The sequence below is a fragment of the Monomorium pharaonis genome, chromosome 10, assembly GCF_013373865.1.
Source record: "Monomorium pharaonis isolate MP-MQ-018 chromosome 10, ASM1337386v2, whole genome shotgun sequence".
NCBI classification, from domain to species: Eukaryota; Metazoa; Arthropoda; class Insecta; order Hymenoptera; family Formicidae; genus Monomorium; species Monomorium pharaonis.
In genome coordinates this window covers 14613656-14632821 of record NC_050476.1, presented here as the reverse complement: position 1 = coordinate 14632821, position 19166 = coordinate 14613656, and the positions used below count along the sequence as shown (strand labels likewise).

General features: G+C 33.6%; 1 protein-coding gene and 1 long non-coding RNA gene across 3 annotated transcripts in view; one reads left to right on the top strand and one right to left on the bottom strand.

The window, feature by feature from the left end:
• Positions 1-3433: 3433 nt before the first annotated feature.
• On the bottom strand, positions 3434-3923 carry LOC118647553. Its single transcript, XR_004964750.1, has 2 exons — positions 3801-3923; positions 3434-3697 (listed from the first exon to the last, which is right to left on the bottom strand). It is a non-coding gene; the product is annotated as an uncharacterized LOC118647553 (long non-coding RNA).
• A 458-nt stretch (positions 3924-4381) lies between these two features.
• Positions 4382-19166, top strand: part of LOC105835033 (CDK5 regulatory subunit-associated protein 3) — a 67459-nt gene continuing 52674 nt past the window's right edge. Inside the window, exon 1 of one of the 2 annotated variants that reach the window (XM_036292615.1) lies at positions 4382-4522. In XM_036292615.1, the coding sequence (XP_036148508.1) occupies positions 4517-4522 (6 nt within the window). In that variant the 5' untranslated portion in view covers positions 4382-4516. The remainder of the gene's footprint in view (positions 4523-19166) is intronic. The other variant, XM_036292616.1, reaches the window with a different exon arrangement.

The following is a 19166-nucleotide window of genomic DNA, read 5'->3' as shown; positions in this document are numbered from 1 at the left end:
TGTCCGTTTGTTACTGTGTCCGTCTTATTCAGCCTACTATGTTCATTTTGATCTGTGTGCATCTGGGACTCTCGCGCTATTGGGATGTGCGCTATCGGGATTTGCGCTATCGGGTTGTGTGCTATCGGAATGTGCGCTATCGTGATGTGCGCTATGGGGAATTTACTAAATCTTTATGTGTGCTATCGAGATGTGCGTTACCGGGAATTTACTAAATCTTTGTGTGCTATCGGGATGTGCGCTATCGCACCGTGCAATACTAACGGCACCCTCTTGGTATATTATAAAATTGCTGCTTTTGCAATACTTTCAATATTGATATATTGTTGTGCGTGTGTGTGTGTATGCGTGTTTGTGTGTGTATGTGTGTAGCGCGCACGCACGCGCGTGCGAGCACACATACACATAGACACACGAGACCAGATTTCTGCCACGTCCACGCCGTTGATTCCATGGTGTAACACCATGATTGATCCTAGGTAACGCCAAGAGCAGGGTAACACATGTATTTATATGCGTACACATACGCATTTACACGCATGAGATTTAAATTACAGAGAAACAGCATATAATTTTTATCATATTTAATTCATAATGTTCTTAAATTCTAATGTTTATATTTTATTTTACGTTTAAATATATTTTAATAAAAAGACATATGTTCAATATGTACATATATATATTTTTTAAAATATTCTGTATATATGTATAAACAATTTTAAATGTTTATGTGATAACTCAATGGCATAAACTTCTAGCATATGAGTTAAAAGCGTATCGGTCTCTTGAAATAATCGCAGTAAGAGCGAGCAAAATAAAAATAACGGCATGCAAGGAAGACTCGAGCCGATCCTCAGTCTTCGAGCCTTTTGCATGTTTTTAATCTCATCTCGCTTTCTCCTGTTACTGTCTCGCTCGGTCTTATTGACATATCGCTCAAGCTATTATTGTTTCGCTCTCTCTCTTATTGATCTCTCGCTCACTTCTACTACTGCCTTGCTCACTCTTATTGACAATTAGCTTGCATAACGTGATTATGTTTTTTAAAATCATTTTTAACTTAAAAATTAATTCTATTAAATTATCACACACACAATATTATATATATATATATATATATATATATATGTGATATATATTTTATATATATATATGTATGATATTCACGTATGTTCTGTATATATATATATATATATATATACAGAACATACGTGAATATCATACAATTAAATTAAAATATAATTTTTATAATAAATTATTTGAGTTTCTAAAAATTGAAATTAACAGTTATTAACTTTTAACTTTTTTTATTTGTTAATATTTCCAACCTCTGATATAGAAAATTTTATGCATATATAGTTTGTATTTTTACACGTAATTTAGATTACCCAGGTAGCAAGATAACGTCCATTGGACCTGGATAATTCATTATTTGAGGTCGTGAACGTCATGTTACCAAATTAAGACGTCATACCAAATAATAACGTCATTTTTTGACTATGAAATACGTCAGTCATTATATACATCCTACAACGTATTTCCGACGTCATATTTCTGACTAATTAGTAACGTCAGTTAATTGATCATTTCATGACGTGTATTAATAAGGTTTTATTAGTGACTAATTACTGACGGATGGATAAATGACTGACGTAATTAATAGATCAAAAAATGACATTACTATTACGTCTTAATTTAGTAACATGACGTTCACCTCAAATTACGAATTATTGACGTCCAGTGGACGATATCTTGCTACCTGGAAAATGACGGTATAATGACGTTATTCAATGAGGTCTTTATGACGTAATATTTTGGTCCTATTTTTCGCTGTCAATCCGTGACGTTATTATGACATAATAATTTGATCCTGTTTCTTGGTTAAAAAAAAAAATTTTTGATTTTACGTTTTTATTTCTTAATTTATATTAACATAATCAAAACAAAACATATATAAACAAAAACCTCAAAAAACTATTAATCATTATTTAAAGATTGACTAATAAACAATATTATTAATAATTAATATAATATTTTATATAATTAATAATATCAATATTTCAAAATTATCCCAGACAGCACATAATATTCATGATAAGTATTCATAAATATTTATTAATATTTATTTTTTAAAAATATTATATAAACATTTTATACATATTTTATATACATGAAAAAAATCTTTATTCAACATATTAAAATATAGACTAAATATTTTATACAATATTTATGGTAAATAAAAATAAGTAATATTTTTTAAATATTTATAAATATTTCATATATATTTTTATAATATTTATGAAATATTTATAAATATTATAAATCTTTATGATCTGTTAAATCTAAGACCACAAAAATATTTATAAAATATTTGGATAAATATTTTATAAATATTTTATAAATATTTGTGTTCTGTCTGGGATATTATTTAGCTTTACCAAAAGAACAGAGCAAAAACATATTTTTATAAGTTATTCTACATGTTATTTCGCATATATAAAAATATTATTTTACTACACGTTTTATGTTTCTGACATCTATTGAACTGATTTATAACAAATATGTATTCATGAGCATCAAGTGTTTATGTATCATCACGAAGTGCTAGGTTACGTACGATCTTCAAAGTCGAGCAACGTCGACGGCGCAGTGGTTCAGAGTTGGATAGATGATCGTAGAAGTTAGGCAATGCCAGATGTGGCTATGGACCCATCACCCAGTAGCAAGGTGTATAATTGACGGCATTTTTTGGTCATTTTTATGATGAAGCAGACATCATAAGATGATCGACGTCTAAATGTCGTAAAACTGACGTACATTTGTCTTATCTTAACGATGTCATATATATATTGATGTCAAAAATACGTTTGACGTCATTATTGACGTTAATAATATGAAAATAATGACGTATTTTTTATGTCAATATATGACGTCGTTAAGATGAGACAAATGTACGTCATTTTACGTTTTACGACATTTAGACGTCATCTTACGTCTGCTTCGTTATAAAATGACCAAAAAATGACGTCAATTATACAATACCTTGGGTGCTTTCCAGCAATGTACAGACGACACTGTGTAACACAGTGTATGAAATGGTGTTTTCTAACTACAACACAATTAAGTCGACACAATCGTATGCAGTTAAGAAGCTAAATTCGACTGTGTCGTCACTCCACGAATATCAACATTTTTACGTTTTTACATTTGGTATCACTTATTTTTCTGTAGATAGAAAAATATGTAATGATAGAAATTTCTAATTTCAGTTAAATGGTTAGATTATTCGCATTAAATATTTCTGAAAAATATAATTTCGAATAATTATAATTCCGAAGTGTTTTTATAAAATTTTTTTGTTAATAAAAAATAAAAATTAAAAAGATAAATAACACGATTTTATTAAAGATTGATTTCTAAATAATGGAAGATATTTAATGCGTATTTTATTTTATTATTTATTACAATTACAAATGTACATAATACAATAATTAATATATATTGATAAATTACTATTAATTATTACTATCTTTCACACATGTTAATCGTGTTAACTATTAATATTAAATATTACATTCTATTACAATTAAGAATTTACATAAATTAACAATTAATAATTATATAATTTTCCAATTACAGTAGTGAAATTTATTTGCAAACACTGCAGTACATATATTTTTTCAGCTTCCATTATTAACTAAATGTTAAACAAATAAAATAATTTAGTAAAGCACTGTATCTCTTATTTAATAAGACTTATTAGAAAATGCTCAATTTATAAAAAAAGTTTTTTAACTTACATCACAAACTTTTTGTTACTGGTCTGCTTTTTGGCAGTAAAAACAGCGTTCCAGCTACAACTCGACTTGTGTAACACAGTGTCACACAGTGACGACACAATGTTTCATAGCTGGAAAGCACCCTTTGCTACCTGGGTATTTATATTTTATGCGTAAACTCATAATCCTATGTGTGTGTGTGTGTGTGTGTGTGTGTGTGTGTGTGTGTGTGTGTGTGTGTGTAATTAATTTAATTTTTTATCTTTAATTTTTTTAAATTATAACTAATTATATTTCTCTGTATTGTTTTTCGTGTGTATTATCCAATTTGCAATAATTTAAATGTTTGTACTGTCTATTTTTAGAAAATTCGTGTGAACATATGTTTAAAATAATATATATTATTTAAACAATAAGTAAATATCCGTGTAAATATAAACTTGAAATACAGAACATATTCATGATTGTGGGTGTAGCACGGATTCAACTAAATCAATTGTGGATGTAGCACGAATTTTAACAAAAAATAGCGTTTTATCCTCTGGAAAAGTGGATGTGGCTAGCTACGTAGTTCCTACATCCACAAAAGTGGATGGGATGGCGCTGTGAATCAGCACGATTTTCGGAATCACTATCGCCGCCGTGGCCGCTCTCATCCTTCTACCAGTGGTAGCTCGTGGAGTGGTGGATTGTTGCAAGAGATTTTTGCTGAGAAATTTATTGAACTTATTAATAATATGCAGGTAAGTGGACATATTGTCCGAATATACGTAATTATTTTTGCATTAATGTTAAGTTAGAACATATATGAAATTACATATAGACAATTTTATAAACATATATAAAATAAACATCTTGTTAGATTTATAGATATATAGATAGTTAAATTTAAACCAAAATCGATGAAATTATGCTCATTCGACGTGTTTTTATACGAAACAAACGAATCTAGTAGAAAAAGTCCGTGAAGCGAGATATTAATAGTTAAAGTTTGATGATTACTCAGGTTAGGAAATCTGTCATCGACGAAGTGCAGCTGCACGAGTATGCTGCATGGCCACATGCGCATGCGTTTAGTTATCTTTTGACTAGAAATTGTGGAATTTAAATTTAAAATATAAAATACTACAATTAAATCATAATTAGACGAAAAAGGCTGACCTTAATTGGTTCGTGTTGCAAGGTATATACGGCCGATGAAAAGTTCTGCCTCTAGGGTGACCAATTGTTTCGAATTTTGTGCGATTCCTGATTTTTTTTCTTGATTAGAATCATCCAAAAAAAACTTTAGGTGGGATTTGTTCCGATGTATTGTAATATATTATATGTTAGGCATAAATCAAATTGTCACGTCTAAAACATACGCTCTATAACTGCGTTAAATATGACTGGAGTGTATATTTTTGCTTTATAATACTACCTGGAGCAAGAATAGAAATACACTACTAAAAGAAAATGTAAAGGCAGAACTACAAATTAGGGTAAATTATTCATTTACTTGTGGAGAATTCATCAATACGTCTAAAAAAATAAAGATATGCTTGATGGTGCGAAGTCACAAATGGAATATAATTTCAAGCTTTGAAAAGTACACAATTTTAATTACTTACTTTAATTAAAAAGATAATTATTTTTAATTTCTATTTATTTCCAAAATTTTAACTTTTTTTATTAAAATTTCTATACAGCACTGAAAGATTGTGTAAAGATTGCAGAAATATTTTATTGCAACATTGCTATACTGTATATTAGTTGCATAATGTAGATGCAATGTTATAACAACGTTCAAATGTACGTCCACCGTTAGCAGTCCAGACAGCAAAATGTTAGCAATTTGCACACAAATTGATGTCAAATACGATCAAAAATATCTAACAAATTGGCATCAACTGTATTTGCATTAAGCTTATCCACCTAGCAAAATGACGCAAACTTTGCACGAAGTTTGCCGCAAACTCGAGCAAACCTTTACAGCAAAATTATGACAAGGTGTCCGCATTAAGCTTAGCTTTTGCTGGCAAGGCTTGTTGTAAATAGTATGACGCATATTTTATGCAAAAACAGGGTAAAATTTGCTAGTAAAGCATAACAACAAATTTGCAGCAAGAACAAGGCAAACCTTGCTGTACACAATATGATAGCAAATTTGTGGCAAGAATAGAGCAAACCTTGCTGTACATAGCATGATAGCAAATTTGTGGCAAAAACAAGACAACCCTTGCCATGCACAATATGATAGCAAATTTGTGCCAAGAACAGGACAAATCTTTTCGAAATTAAGAACAACAAAAATGAAATATTGGCCTGATTAGTCCAATATCATATGTGAATGGTGCAATCGTACTTGATTCTCTGTTCTCGACGAGTCTCTTTTGTTAATCCAGTAGGTAAATCTTTTTCACGAGAAATGCGCCATCTCGAGATAGATAGTAAAGTCACCCAGAAATAAAGTTTAAAATCCGATAATCCAACCCTGTTTGCATAAAATATGCGTCATACTACTTGCGACAAGCCTTGCCAGCAAAAACTAAGCTGTTTACGTACACACCTTGTCGCAATTTTGTTGCAAAAATGTGCTTGGCAAGTTTTATTTTGTTCTTGCTACTAATTTGCCGTTATTCTGTGCTTAACAAGATTTTCTGTTTCTGCCATAAATTTATTATGTCGTGTAGCAAGGTCTGCTCTGTTATTTGCTTAAATTTTGCATTTTATCGTGTCAGAGCAAATCTTGTAATTTCTCTACGTAATATTTATCTACAAGTCTTTGTCTGTTATTTGCAGCATCGTGTGACGAAAACTTTTGCCGTAAATTTGCTCGAAACTTTTAGAAGACAAAGCAACAGACAATTACTTGTCATAAAATTGTTGTCAAAATTGAAACAATCCTTGCTGTAAAGCTTTCACGATATATGATTTTAACAGGCCTGGCTAGTTGGGTTATATTTTGGCGACAAAACTTGTTGATATAACTTGACAGCATATTATCAGTAAAAAACGAATAAAACTTGCAGACAGCAAATTGTCGCCAAAAAATCAAACAAAATTTGGGTGATGTCAACCTTTTCGGTTTTTATTGACAATTTGTTGTTGAATTTTATCAACAAAGTTTGCAGATAATTGGTTGTCGAGTTTTTTGTAAATTTTGCATGGACTTTGCTATGAATTTGTCGTCAGATTATGTCAGCAAATTATTTTGTATATTTGTCATTAATTTATTGAATATAATAATAAATTTGCATCAAGTTTGGTGTTTTCTTGTCAATAAAATTTGTAGCAAAATTTTACAAGATTTGTTTTCGACAAACTTGGCTGTCTGGCAATATTGCGTTATAATTTTGTATCGTAGCAATGTTGCAGTGCAATGTATTTACAATAATGAATAAAAAAGGTTTTTTTATTATTGCTTAATATTATGTAGCACAAATTTAAAATATATTATACATATTTTATTGGGCATAAAATAAGATAAATACAAATTTAATGAACAATATAAATATAATTACTTTATTGGACAAAAAAGCAAATTATTTTTTGATAGCTATAAAAGAACGTTTATAGAATAAAAAAAAGTTAACATACAGTATAGTTAATGATTCGGTGTATATGTGTGCATGTGTAACATACGTGTACAAATAATATATAATTATAGTTTATTTGAAATATTTGGAATATTTCTTTTATAAAATTTTGTATTATTTAATTTTATATTAAATATTATGTAAGTATATGCATATATGATAAAACTCTTATAATAATAATAATAAATTAATAATAATTAGAAAATATAGCATTACAATATTTTTGCAACATTTACTGTAACATTGCTATTGAAAATTAGCAACGTTGCTGCAATGTTGTTGGAATGCTTTGTGCTGTATGGGTTGTTTAAGTTTTAAACATCTTAATTTTTTAAAGTTGATATACCAAAATGAAATAATCAAGAGTTGATTACTCTAGGCTGCACTCGAATTTTACCTAACTTAACCCAACCCGATTTTAGTCGCAATTTGACCACAATTTGTTTCAAATTTGAAATTGCAACGTGGTTAATTTGATATTCGGTAATTCACTGCCAGTACTGAAAATCTATGGCCAGTATTCATAGTCGAATCTTATTTCAAGATCATTTTAAGGGGGGAAATACCTTTAGAATCTTTAAAAATGTCAAAAATTTTTTTTCCATAAAATATTAATACTACATTTTAAGCATACGATTTTAAAGTAAAATACGAAGTTCTTCTGATCCCGGATAGCATACATTTATGATAAATGTTCATAAATATTTATTAACCTCTTGCTTGTGTGGACGCAAATTCCAAAAGCGGGTTCAAAATATGGAGAAAGTTTTGGTGGTTGGATTTATATCAAAATGCGAATATATCCGTGTTTAAGGTCGCTGAGTACAAATTTAAAGTTAAAATTTACAAATTCAAAATGGTTTACGCAATATGGCAACTCAAAATTTTGAAAAACAAAAATTTACCAAAATATTTTAAATTTGGGTAGAAAGAAGTTTTCTGTGTTGCTGAACACAAATTCGAGGTCAAAGATCAAAAATTTTATATTTAACAAACTCAACAATGCGATTCAAAATTTTATGTAAAAAGCATATTATAGTTATCGATTTTTTAACTCTTCAAGGCACATAAAGAATTGAACAGATACATATATGAATTAGAGACCTTAAAAGCCCAATAATAACTGTTACAATAAAAATTAAATCTTTTTCTTTACTGTTACTAATTTTCTAATTTTTTTATCCATGACGTGTATGCATGTCATACACAATCCAGGGGTTAATATTTTTTTTTTTTAAACATATAAATATTTTATACATATTTTAAGTACATGAAAGAAAGAAATATTTAAATCTTTATTCAAAATATTATAGAATAAATATTTTGTACAATATTGTTAACAAAATAATATTTATAATATTTTGTAAATATTTTTATAAATATTTTTTTTGCTTACCATAAATGTTGTACAAAATATTTATTCTATATTTTAACCCTTACACCTGGGGTAGAATAAACCCTACGGGCACTTTTAGATTTACAAGGAAAGTGTCACGGGCGTCCGACGTCAATTTGATTCTCCATCAAATATATTGTTAAATACAAAAATCAAAGAGACGCGTATTTTTTTTTATGTGCAAAATTTTATGTTGAGAAAAATACCCCTTTGAAAGTGGGATATTTTGTTAACCAAAAAATTTAAAAATTATTTTCTTTATAACTTCAAAGTACTCTTGAAACCGTACAACTTTTATTTAAAGAAATTTTTTCTATCTTTTATACTTCCGACGGTATTCGCTCTGAAAGGAAAAAAATAGATTTTTCCGAAGGAGTGTTTTACCTTCTAAACATGAAATTCCGCACATAAAAAAATACGTGTTTTTTTTATTTTTGCGTTTTACAACATCTTTTATGGAGAATCAAATTGGCGTCAAATTCCCGTGACACTTCCTTTATTAATTTTAGCTAAGTAAATTGAAGATGATACTTCGTATCGACATTTACCAGTACTTTGAAACATCCTTTTAAATATCGATCACGCAGTGACCGTTACTTACGCGGTGTCAGTTGGTTCAGGATATTTGATCGAAGCGGACGGTTCGAAGGCTTGCTACAACCCCATATATAGGGTACATAAATATAGTGAAATTTCTTTATTTTTTATTAATTTTTTTTCTACAATATTACTACAAATAGTATACATGTTTGTGTATATATAATAATTTTTTTTACGACTCATATGTGAGGTCTATGAAAAAAATTTGAAAAAAGTGGTATGGTATATCCACACAAACTTGCATAAACGCATAAGCATATGCATAAGGAATTCGATTGGTCTATTTTCTTACGTATATGCTTATGCCCTTATGCAAGTTTGTGTGGATATACCATTAGGGTGACGTCCCATGGCGCGTTTTGCGATACGCGCATATCGGACGTATCGAACTCTGCAACCAATCACAGATATTCCGCTGCTTTTATTACGCCGAAATATGGCCCTTAACCCATTACTTCCCAAGCGGACATTTTATAGTCGATTGGTTTTCGGCTCAGAAAAGTGATAAGATCACATGAAAACTTAAAACAAAATATGCCCTTCTACGTAAAAAGAGTTGCTCTTTCAGATTCCGGGGTCAAAATTTCAAAATTTTCTATTGGAAATTAAATATGGCGGCTCAAAGTTGATATAAATTTTTTCATCGACTATTGACTTTTTATAGTAGAAAACTTCGAAAAATTTTGTCCATGACTGTTGTAAACGATTGAAGTGACGGAGTTTGCCTCTTTAAAATATAAACTATGATTATTAATTGATTTTTTTAAGTAGTTTAAGTAGTTCAAGATGGTGGATGCAGTATGGCGTCCAAATACATGGAAATCATATTTTATTGCGATATATGTGTGTGAATAGTCATTTCTCACATTTTCGAGGTCGCTGAGTACGAATCTTTGGTCAATTAGTTATTTTTTAAAATGGCGGATACAATATAGCGTCAGAATACACGAAAATTAGATTTTGTTGCGAACTATGTGTATCATATTACATCCGCCTTTTGAAAGATATAAATCAAACTCAAGATTCGTATTCAGCGACCTCAAAAACATATACAATTAGTACCCACGCACATAGTTCACAGTAAAATATGATTTTTGTGTATTCTGACGCCATATTGTATCCGCTATTTTGGAAAATAAAAAACAGACCCAAAATTTGTTCTCAGCAATCTCACAAATACATAAAATAAGTACTCGGAGGCATAGTTTTTAATAAAGTATAATTTTTATGACATATTGTATCCGCCATTTTGAAAAATGAGTAATTGACTAAAGATTCGTACTCAGCGACCTCGAAAATGTGAGAAATGGCTATTCACACACATATATCGTAATAAAATATGATTTCCATGTATTTGGACGCTATACTGCATCCACCATCTTGAACTACTTGAACTACTTAAAAAAATCAATTAATAATCATAGTTTATACTTTAAAGAGGCAAACGTCGTCACTTCAATCGTTTACAACAGTATGGACAAAATTTTTCAAAGTTTTCTACTATAAAAAGTCAATAGTCGATGAAAAAATTTATATCAACTTTGAGCCGCCATATTTAATTTCCAATAAAAAATTTTAAAATTTTGACCCCGGAATCTGAAAGAGCAACTCTTTTTACGTAGAAGAGCATATTTTGTTTTAAGTTTTCATGTGATCTCATCACTTTTCTGAGCCGAAAACCAATTGACTATAAAATGTCCGCTTGGGAAGTAATGGGTTAAGGGCCATCTACAATGGAGAGTCGTAGGCCGTAGCAGTAGTCGTAGAAAATGTCTCCACTTCGTATTGTTTTACTGTTTACAGCCTACAGCAGACATTGAGCCAATTCATTGCGTGCTTACGATGAGCGTTGGGGCATTCGGGATTAGTTTTTGGTCGCCTTTCTTTGATGGCCGGCTTGTATGTTATTGCTACGTCGTTTTTATTCTAGACAGCATTGCCGTAGTTTTAGTGCTGTTACGGCTAAAACACTCCATTGTAGATGGCCCTTTAGGCTGCTTTCATGGGGCGTAACTTGCGTAATGCGTAACTTGCGTCGACCAATCACATTGTCGTAGGTCACTTTAAAGCGTCTTTAACGTGCCCTGATTGGTCGACGCAAGTTACGCATTACGCAAATTACGCCCCATGTGAAAGCAGCCTTAATGTCTCATGGAGCGGATTACGCGAAAGCGGAACGAGCGGATCATCAATCACGGGACTGTTTCGACGGAATTTTTGAAAAGGTACTATTAGAACGATCCTGTGATTAGTGATCCGCTGATTCCGCTTCCGCGTAATCCGTTCCGTGGGACATAAGAGCCACATTTCGGCATATCGAACACACACACACACACACACACACACACACACACACACACACACACACACACACAAGCATGCGTGACCATTTCTAACCTTTTCGTGCCTATAAGAAGTAGAGTGTGACGTCTCATGGCGCGTATTGCGATACGCGCGTGTCGGGCGTATTAAATTTCGACCAATGACAGACGATCCGCCGTTTTTGATATGTTGACGATCCGCGGAAATTCATAATCGAGCGGATCGCACACATACATATGCACAGTCGTATAATGTTACATGGTGTGTGCACTGGGCGGTGTATATACATATTTACTTCTTTTTACTATAACCTCTTCGGATTCATGAGTACTACGCGTGCTACTCCTTCTTGTCACTTCTTGTGTACTTCTTATGGGCACGAAAAGGTTAGAAATGGCCACGCATGCTTGTGTGTGTGTGTTCGATATGCCGAAATGTAACTCTTATGTCCCATGGAGCGGATTACGCGGAAGTAGAATCAGCAGATCACTAATCACGGGATCGTTCTAATAGAACCTTTTCAAAAATTCCGTTGAAACAGTCCCATGATTGGTGATCCGCTTGTTCCGCTTCCGCGTAATCCGCTTCATGGGACATAAGAGACATATTTCGGCGTAATAAAAGCAGCGGAATATCTGTGATTGGTTGCAGAGCTCTATACGCCCAATAAGCGCGTATCGCAATATCGCCATGGGACGTCACCCTGAGGCCCCATGGAGCGGATTACGCAGAAGCGGAACGAGCGGATCACCAATCATGGGATCGTTCTGATAGAACCCTTTTAATATTTCCGTCAAAACGATTCCGTAATTGGTGATCCGCTCGTTCTGTTTCCGCGTAATCCGCTCCATGGGACCTCACTCTCAGTGATCAAAAAATCAGTTTTCGGTTTTTGACGGATTTTTATGTAAAAATGTCTGAAGGAATCGATAAAACCATCCGCGGAGTTTTATCTGGTTTTGTTAGGTCTTTATAAATTGTCAAAGTGGAGTATGTTATTCGTTTTGACAAAATTGATTTTTACAGGTTCTATGTGAAGGTGCATGCTTGTGTTCAAAAACTTTAAAAACGTTTTTCTCGTAAAGTTGTTTTTAGTCACTACCCGATAGGAAGATTTTGCAAACATTGCACAATAATGGCATTAAAGATTGTGCTAAGATGATGCTCCATAACGCAACAGTTTTCTCAGAATATAATTCTTAAATAATATTTGTTAAAGATTAGACAAATATTGAAACATAAATATTTTGCAATTATTTCAGCATTTAAAATTATCACATTATAATGTTCAATATTTTCACAATATAATGCAGCAATAATAATGTGCAATAGTTACAGCATTTAATCTTCAATATTTAATTCAAAATTAATATCAAAAGGTATTACAATGAGTAACAAATATCGCTTATTCACTAGACATTTAATAAAGATTAAAAGAGGTACTTTGTCTGACAGATCATTAGTTGTGTCCGTTTGAGAGTTAAGTACCTCATTGATAGTAATAGCGGTCAGAAACTCTTAAATCATTCTTACATTATAATGCACAAATATTGAAACATGCAATATTACACATTTCATGTTTTAATATTTGTGCATCATAATTTAGGAATAATTAGGGAATAATTTGAGTCTTTTGTGCACAATTATATTTCTAAATGTTTTAAACATGTTACGACTGAAATATTTTTCTCAATTATTGCACAAATTATGTCTAAAATTAATTTTGCAAATGTGCTGTTAAGATAATTCGCCATATCGCTTTTGTTATGCTAACATTTATTGCTGCATGATATTATTATATCATTTTAAAATTTAATTGCGCAAACATTTATTAATGTTTTATAAAAGGTTGATGTTTCTACATCTATTTTCTCAACTATGCCCTCATAATGACGGATTATAAAATCTTTTACAATATTTTGTTATACAATTTTATAAATCTTTTCCTATCGGGGTAATACTCTTTTTACATTCGCACTCACATATGTGAATGTTTTGTACATATAGGTGGCTTACAATTTTTTATATATATAGTCGTCATTTTGTCTATTTTTTATTTTCTTAATAAAAAATAACATTATAAAGCCATTTAGAACTGTAATTTATCAAAATAAACGAAGATTAGTGCTAAATGTACGTGTAATTTTATTTTCTAACATTGACACATTTATACTGCAAAATAAATACCTTTTTTGCAACGGCCACTATTGGGCTTATTTTTACATCAGAGTATCACATTTTTAGAAAAGATTTTTGAAAGAAAATTATTAAAAAATATTAAAATTTAAAAAAGTTATGAATTTTTAAATGAAAAAAGTAATTTTTTGCATTTGCTTAGTTTCATGAATTTTTTCACTACTTTAAAATTTAAATTGGTTCAAAATAACTTTTGGACATTAGTTTTAAAAGTGTGAAGAATGTTACAAAATTTTTTTGAGCTAAAATGTTTGATAATAAACGAATAATAAGTAAATACTACATACAACAAACGGGTCGGTGCGCAATCGGATCCGTGTGCAATCGGGTCCGTGTGCAATCGGGTCGGTGCGCAATCCGGTCGTGTGCAATTGGGTCGGTGCGCAATCGGGTCCGTGTGCAATCGGGTCCGTGTGCAATCGGGTCCGTGTGCAATCGGGTCCGTGTCCAATCGGATCCGTGTCCAATCGAGTCTGTGTCCAATCGAGTCCGTGTCCAATTGGGACTGTGTCCGATCGGGACGGTGTGCAATCAAGACTGTATCCAATCGATTTCGTGTCCAATCGGATCTGTGTTCAATCGAGTCCGTTTCCAATCGGGTCTGTGTCCAATTGGGAAATACTACTGTGTCCAATCGCTTATGTGCGCAATCGGGACAGTCCAATAAAATATATATGTAATATTTTTGAAAAATGTAGTTAATGTTTGATACGCTGAATTAAAATTCTGGTTTTTTACAATTTTTATTGCATAAATAAGTACTAAATCTTTTTCGTTATACACTTCTTAAAAGAAATAAGGGCAATATATTTTTCACAAAAAAATGGTTAAACTTTGAAACGCTGCAACTTTGCAAAAAACTGTGCTATTAAAACGAATAAAAACGCACATTAAAGTTTAAAATGTCTACTTTAAAATACTCTTAGACTCATAACGATGCATTTATTAGTTTTGAAGTTATGCGACTTTGAAGCGAAATGAGGCAAATAAGGAAATAAAAATCTCAACTTTAACACATTGCACTGGAAAGGTGATTTTTTTTATTTATCCAACCAAATTTAAATGAAAAGTTGTTTCTTTGACTGTAAATTCTTTTTTTATTTTTGTTTGTAAGATTTTTTCTTGTTAAGTTATTGGCATACACTTTGAACAAAAAAAGAGTTCTTAAACTTTAAGAGGCCATATTAATATACATAAAGGTGACTGCGCATTATTGAAAAGTCATTCTCTTGGTTGCCTCAGTTTAAGAATAAAAGTTGGAAATGTGCTCTTTAAAATCCAGTTTGGTTTTTTAAGATTCGGCCATTTTTGGTGGAGCTATTCAGTTTTAAAGTTTAGGAGAAAATTTCAAACAGAATATGCATATGGTGAACGTCTTCTTAATCGCGTCTATGGCTCAAATTACATATACAACTATACAACTTCCAGCATTTTTTGTCGGATGCTTCTACGTATGGATGCTTCTAGGTATGCTTCGCAAATATGAATATCAATACATGTGTGAGTCATTACGTGTATTATATGACTGTACGTAATAGTGTAAGTATGAATTAGTGTATACATGTATGGCATTTATTTTTGAATTTCCATTCTCGGTGTTACCCAGGATTAATGACGTGGAAGATAGGGATTTTATCCCTTTGTGTGTGTGTTTGCATGTGCGAGCATGTGTGTGCATGCGTGCGTGCGTGCGTACACGCGCGCGCGTGTAAAAATTAAAGAGTAAAACGAAAGAGGGCAATTCTTTGCCTATGTTACACAGGAGATAGGGTTTGGAGTCTTTAAATATTGTGGAAGTGACGAATCACGGGGTCCTAATCTCCCCTCTGTAACGTAAATTTGTAACGTAAATATTTGTTATTTATACAAATGATATTCATCAATGTTTTGTAAATACTTTTAGAGATGTCATAATAATATATAATATATATATATTGCGATGTGAATTCCGATCGCGTCTGCAACTTTGTCGTGCTCTCAATCTTCTCAAATTCTTAGTTGGGCGCCAGGTGCGGAAATCCGGACCGCACAAAACTCAAAACGCACTCGGTACATGACGGCTAATTACCCGATAGCTCGCTTCTACATGAAGTGGTAGAGGGGCGAGGTTCTTTCGTTTCGTGGAACAGGAGAGGAGATGTCTCGGTATTAAACAGTCATTACTTTAATAATGTAACAGTCTTTATTCCGGACTCCCTTTAGGGTTGCCGGGGTGTTTTACAGGGGCCACCAAACCCTTTACAAAAACCGCCTTTTTTCCACACTCCATAAACATATATATGTATATATGTATATATTCTGTATATATATATATATATATATATATATATATATATATATATATACAGAAAAATACATATACATTTGACATTTAACAATCTCTTAAACAGTTATCCCACACAGCACGGGGAGCTCCTGAGGAGCTCACAAAATTTTTCATAAGCTTCATTTAAGCTTTCAAAAAATTTGCACGGAGTTCTCTGGGAGCTGCTATGTCCGCTTTTGAGAGCTCCTTGAGAGCTTCATTTGAGCTCGCAGAGAGTTTATAAATCATGTTTTAAGAGCTTCCTGCGAGCTTCAAAGTAATTCCTGGGAAGCTTTTATACAAGCTTCCTGAGAGCTTCATCTAAGCTCGCAAGGAGTTCAAAAATTATGTTTTAAGAGCTCCCTGCGAGCTTCAAAATAATTATCGGGAAATTTCTATATAAGCTTCCCGGGAGCTCTTATGTCCGCTTTTGGAAGCTCCCTGAGAGCTTAGATGAAGCTATCAGGGAACTTATATAGAAGCTTCACGGGAATTATTTTGAAGCTTGCAGGGAGTTCTTAAAACATTATTTCTGAACTCCTTGCGAGCTTAAATAAAGCTCTCAGGGAGTTCTCAAAAGCGGACATAGGAGCTGCCGAAAAAATTTTATTTTTATATTTTCTAAATTTTCGGAAGCTCTCTTTGAGTTGTGAAGGCCCACGAACTCTCTTCGTGTAACAAAAACAATATATATTACACTTTGCTGCTAGTGAAGTACTAACTGCTAGGTAAGCCGTGAGTGATGGTTTTCTTTTGGAGTAAATTTTCTCACGAGAAGGAGGAGCGCCGTGCCTTCGCCTAGTGGCGATCTTGCGAACTACTCGTGGCTATATGACTATACATACAGTACATTAATTTACCCGATATGTTCAATCTCTGGGAGTTTGTTTTGTCGAATTTTGTAAACTTCTTGAAAACTCAGCAAAACGAACTCCCTGGGAGCTTGTTTTGTCGAATTTTGTAAGCTTCTCGGGAGCTCAGTAAAATGAACTCCCTGGGAGCTTGTTTTGTCGAATTTTGTAAGGTTCTCGGAAACTCAGCAAAACGAACTCCCTGGGAGCTTGTTTTGTCGAATTTTGTAAGCTTCTCGGGAGCTCAGCAAAATAAACTCCCTGGGAGCTTGTTTTGTCGAATTTTGTAAGCTCCCCGGGAGCTCAGCAAAATGAACTCCCTGGGAGTTTAATCGAAGCTTTGTGCTGTATGGGATCTCTTCTTTTACTAATAACCGGCCTGGCCATTTGCGACCATTACATTCTGCTCCTCCCTCCCCTCCCCGCGCCGCTACCACTTGCAACTTTCCTCACTCCATTTTCCCCTTTTCTTCCTTCCTGTCCTCCTCCATTCTTCCCTTATTCTTTCTTCCCTTTTTTCTAGATTTTTTTCTCCTTCATCGCATGTCCATTTTACCCCCTCTACCCATAATTTCCTATTAGTCAGTAACACCTGTTTCCTCTTTGCTCTTTCCTTTTTGCCTGTTCCACCATCCTCTATCTTGCTCTCCTCTCCTCCATCGACAAATCCTCGTCCACTCCTCCCTCACTCTCCCCGTATCTCTATACTTTTCCTCAGTATCTCCTTGTCCTCTCCATCCTTTAATTCCATGATCACAACCTGTCTTCCGTCTTCCCCTCTTCTCTTCTCGATTTCTCTTATTCCAACTATCCTACCCAACGTACCTTTTATGATCATTTCCACTAAGTCTCTTCTCTCTTCTGCGTTCTCACCATCCACTCCTTTCCATATTATCCTCTTCTCTCTTCTCCTTCTCCCCTCTTCTTCTCTCCTCTCTCGCATCCTTGCCTTTCTTTCTTCTAGCCTTTTCCTGGCTTTTTCCTTTGCCACTCTTCAATCTTCGTCTCTTCCTTTTTCCTGCTTCTCCGTTTTTTTTCCTCCGCTTCTTTCTCCAATCTCCATTACTCCTCCCCTCCCTCCCCTTTTATCTTCTCTTGCCTTTCTCCTGTCTTCTTTCTATGACTCCTAATATCCTCTTCAGTCACCTCGCCTTTTTCTCTTTTATCTGCCTTCTTTGTCTCTCTCTTCTTCATCTTTTCCTCCATCTTTTCATTCTCCTCCTCTACTTCTCTCCTTTTCTCTTCTTGTTTTTCACCACTCTCTTCTCTGCTCTCCGTCTTCTCTCCGCTGTTTCTTCCTTTCTCCGCTTTCCTTTTCCTCTCCATACTTTTTGCTGCTATCTTCTCTCCCGCCGTCTCCCTCTTCCTTTGCTTGTTCTTCCTATGTGCTCCTTTCTTCTTCTTCCCGGTCTTACCTTGTTCTCCATAATCCTCCCGTTTCTCCTTTTTATTTTCTTCCTTGCCGTCCGTTCTTTCTGCCGCAATCCTTCTCTCCTCCTCTCCTTTTTGCTCTCTCTTCTTTCTCTCTCCTCTTCCTTCTCCACCTTTTGTCTCCTCCTGCTTGTCCTTGTCGATTTTTCCTTCTTTTTCCTCGTCTTCCACATCTCCTCTCCTAACTTTTTCTACTCTCCCTCCACCGTCCCCATCTCCTCTCATTATCTCGCATTTTCCTTTCAAAACCTCCACTAGCTCCTCCAGGTCCTCCTCATCAACTTCATCTCTTCCAATATCTCCTCCATGTCTTCTATTTCTTTTTTCTTGCTCTTCTCTTTTTGTTCAATATCTAACCTCTTATTTACTGCTTTGTACTTTGTCCCGGTTGATCGTTATATCTTACTTCTTACCACCTCGACATATGCTCCATCACCTCTCATTGGTCCGCTCTGCCTTTGATCTCTCGGGAGCGTTCCAGATGCGCACAGTAATAAACGGACACAGCAGGCTGAGTGAAACAGACACAGACCAAATGCGCACAGACCAAATGCGCACGGACCAAATGCGCACGGACCAAATGCGCACAGACCAAACGGACACAGTAACCAACAGACTTACCACATGGGTTGCGACTTTTCGGGCACCTCTACTGACGGGGCGGGTGCGGGAGGGGGAGCGAAGCCCCCCTTGCATCCCCCGTGTGTG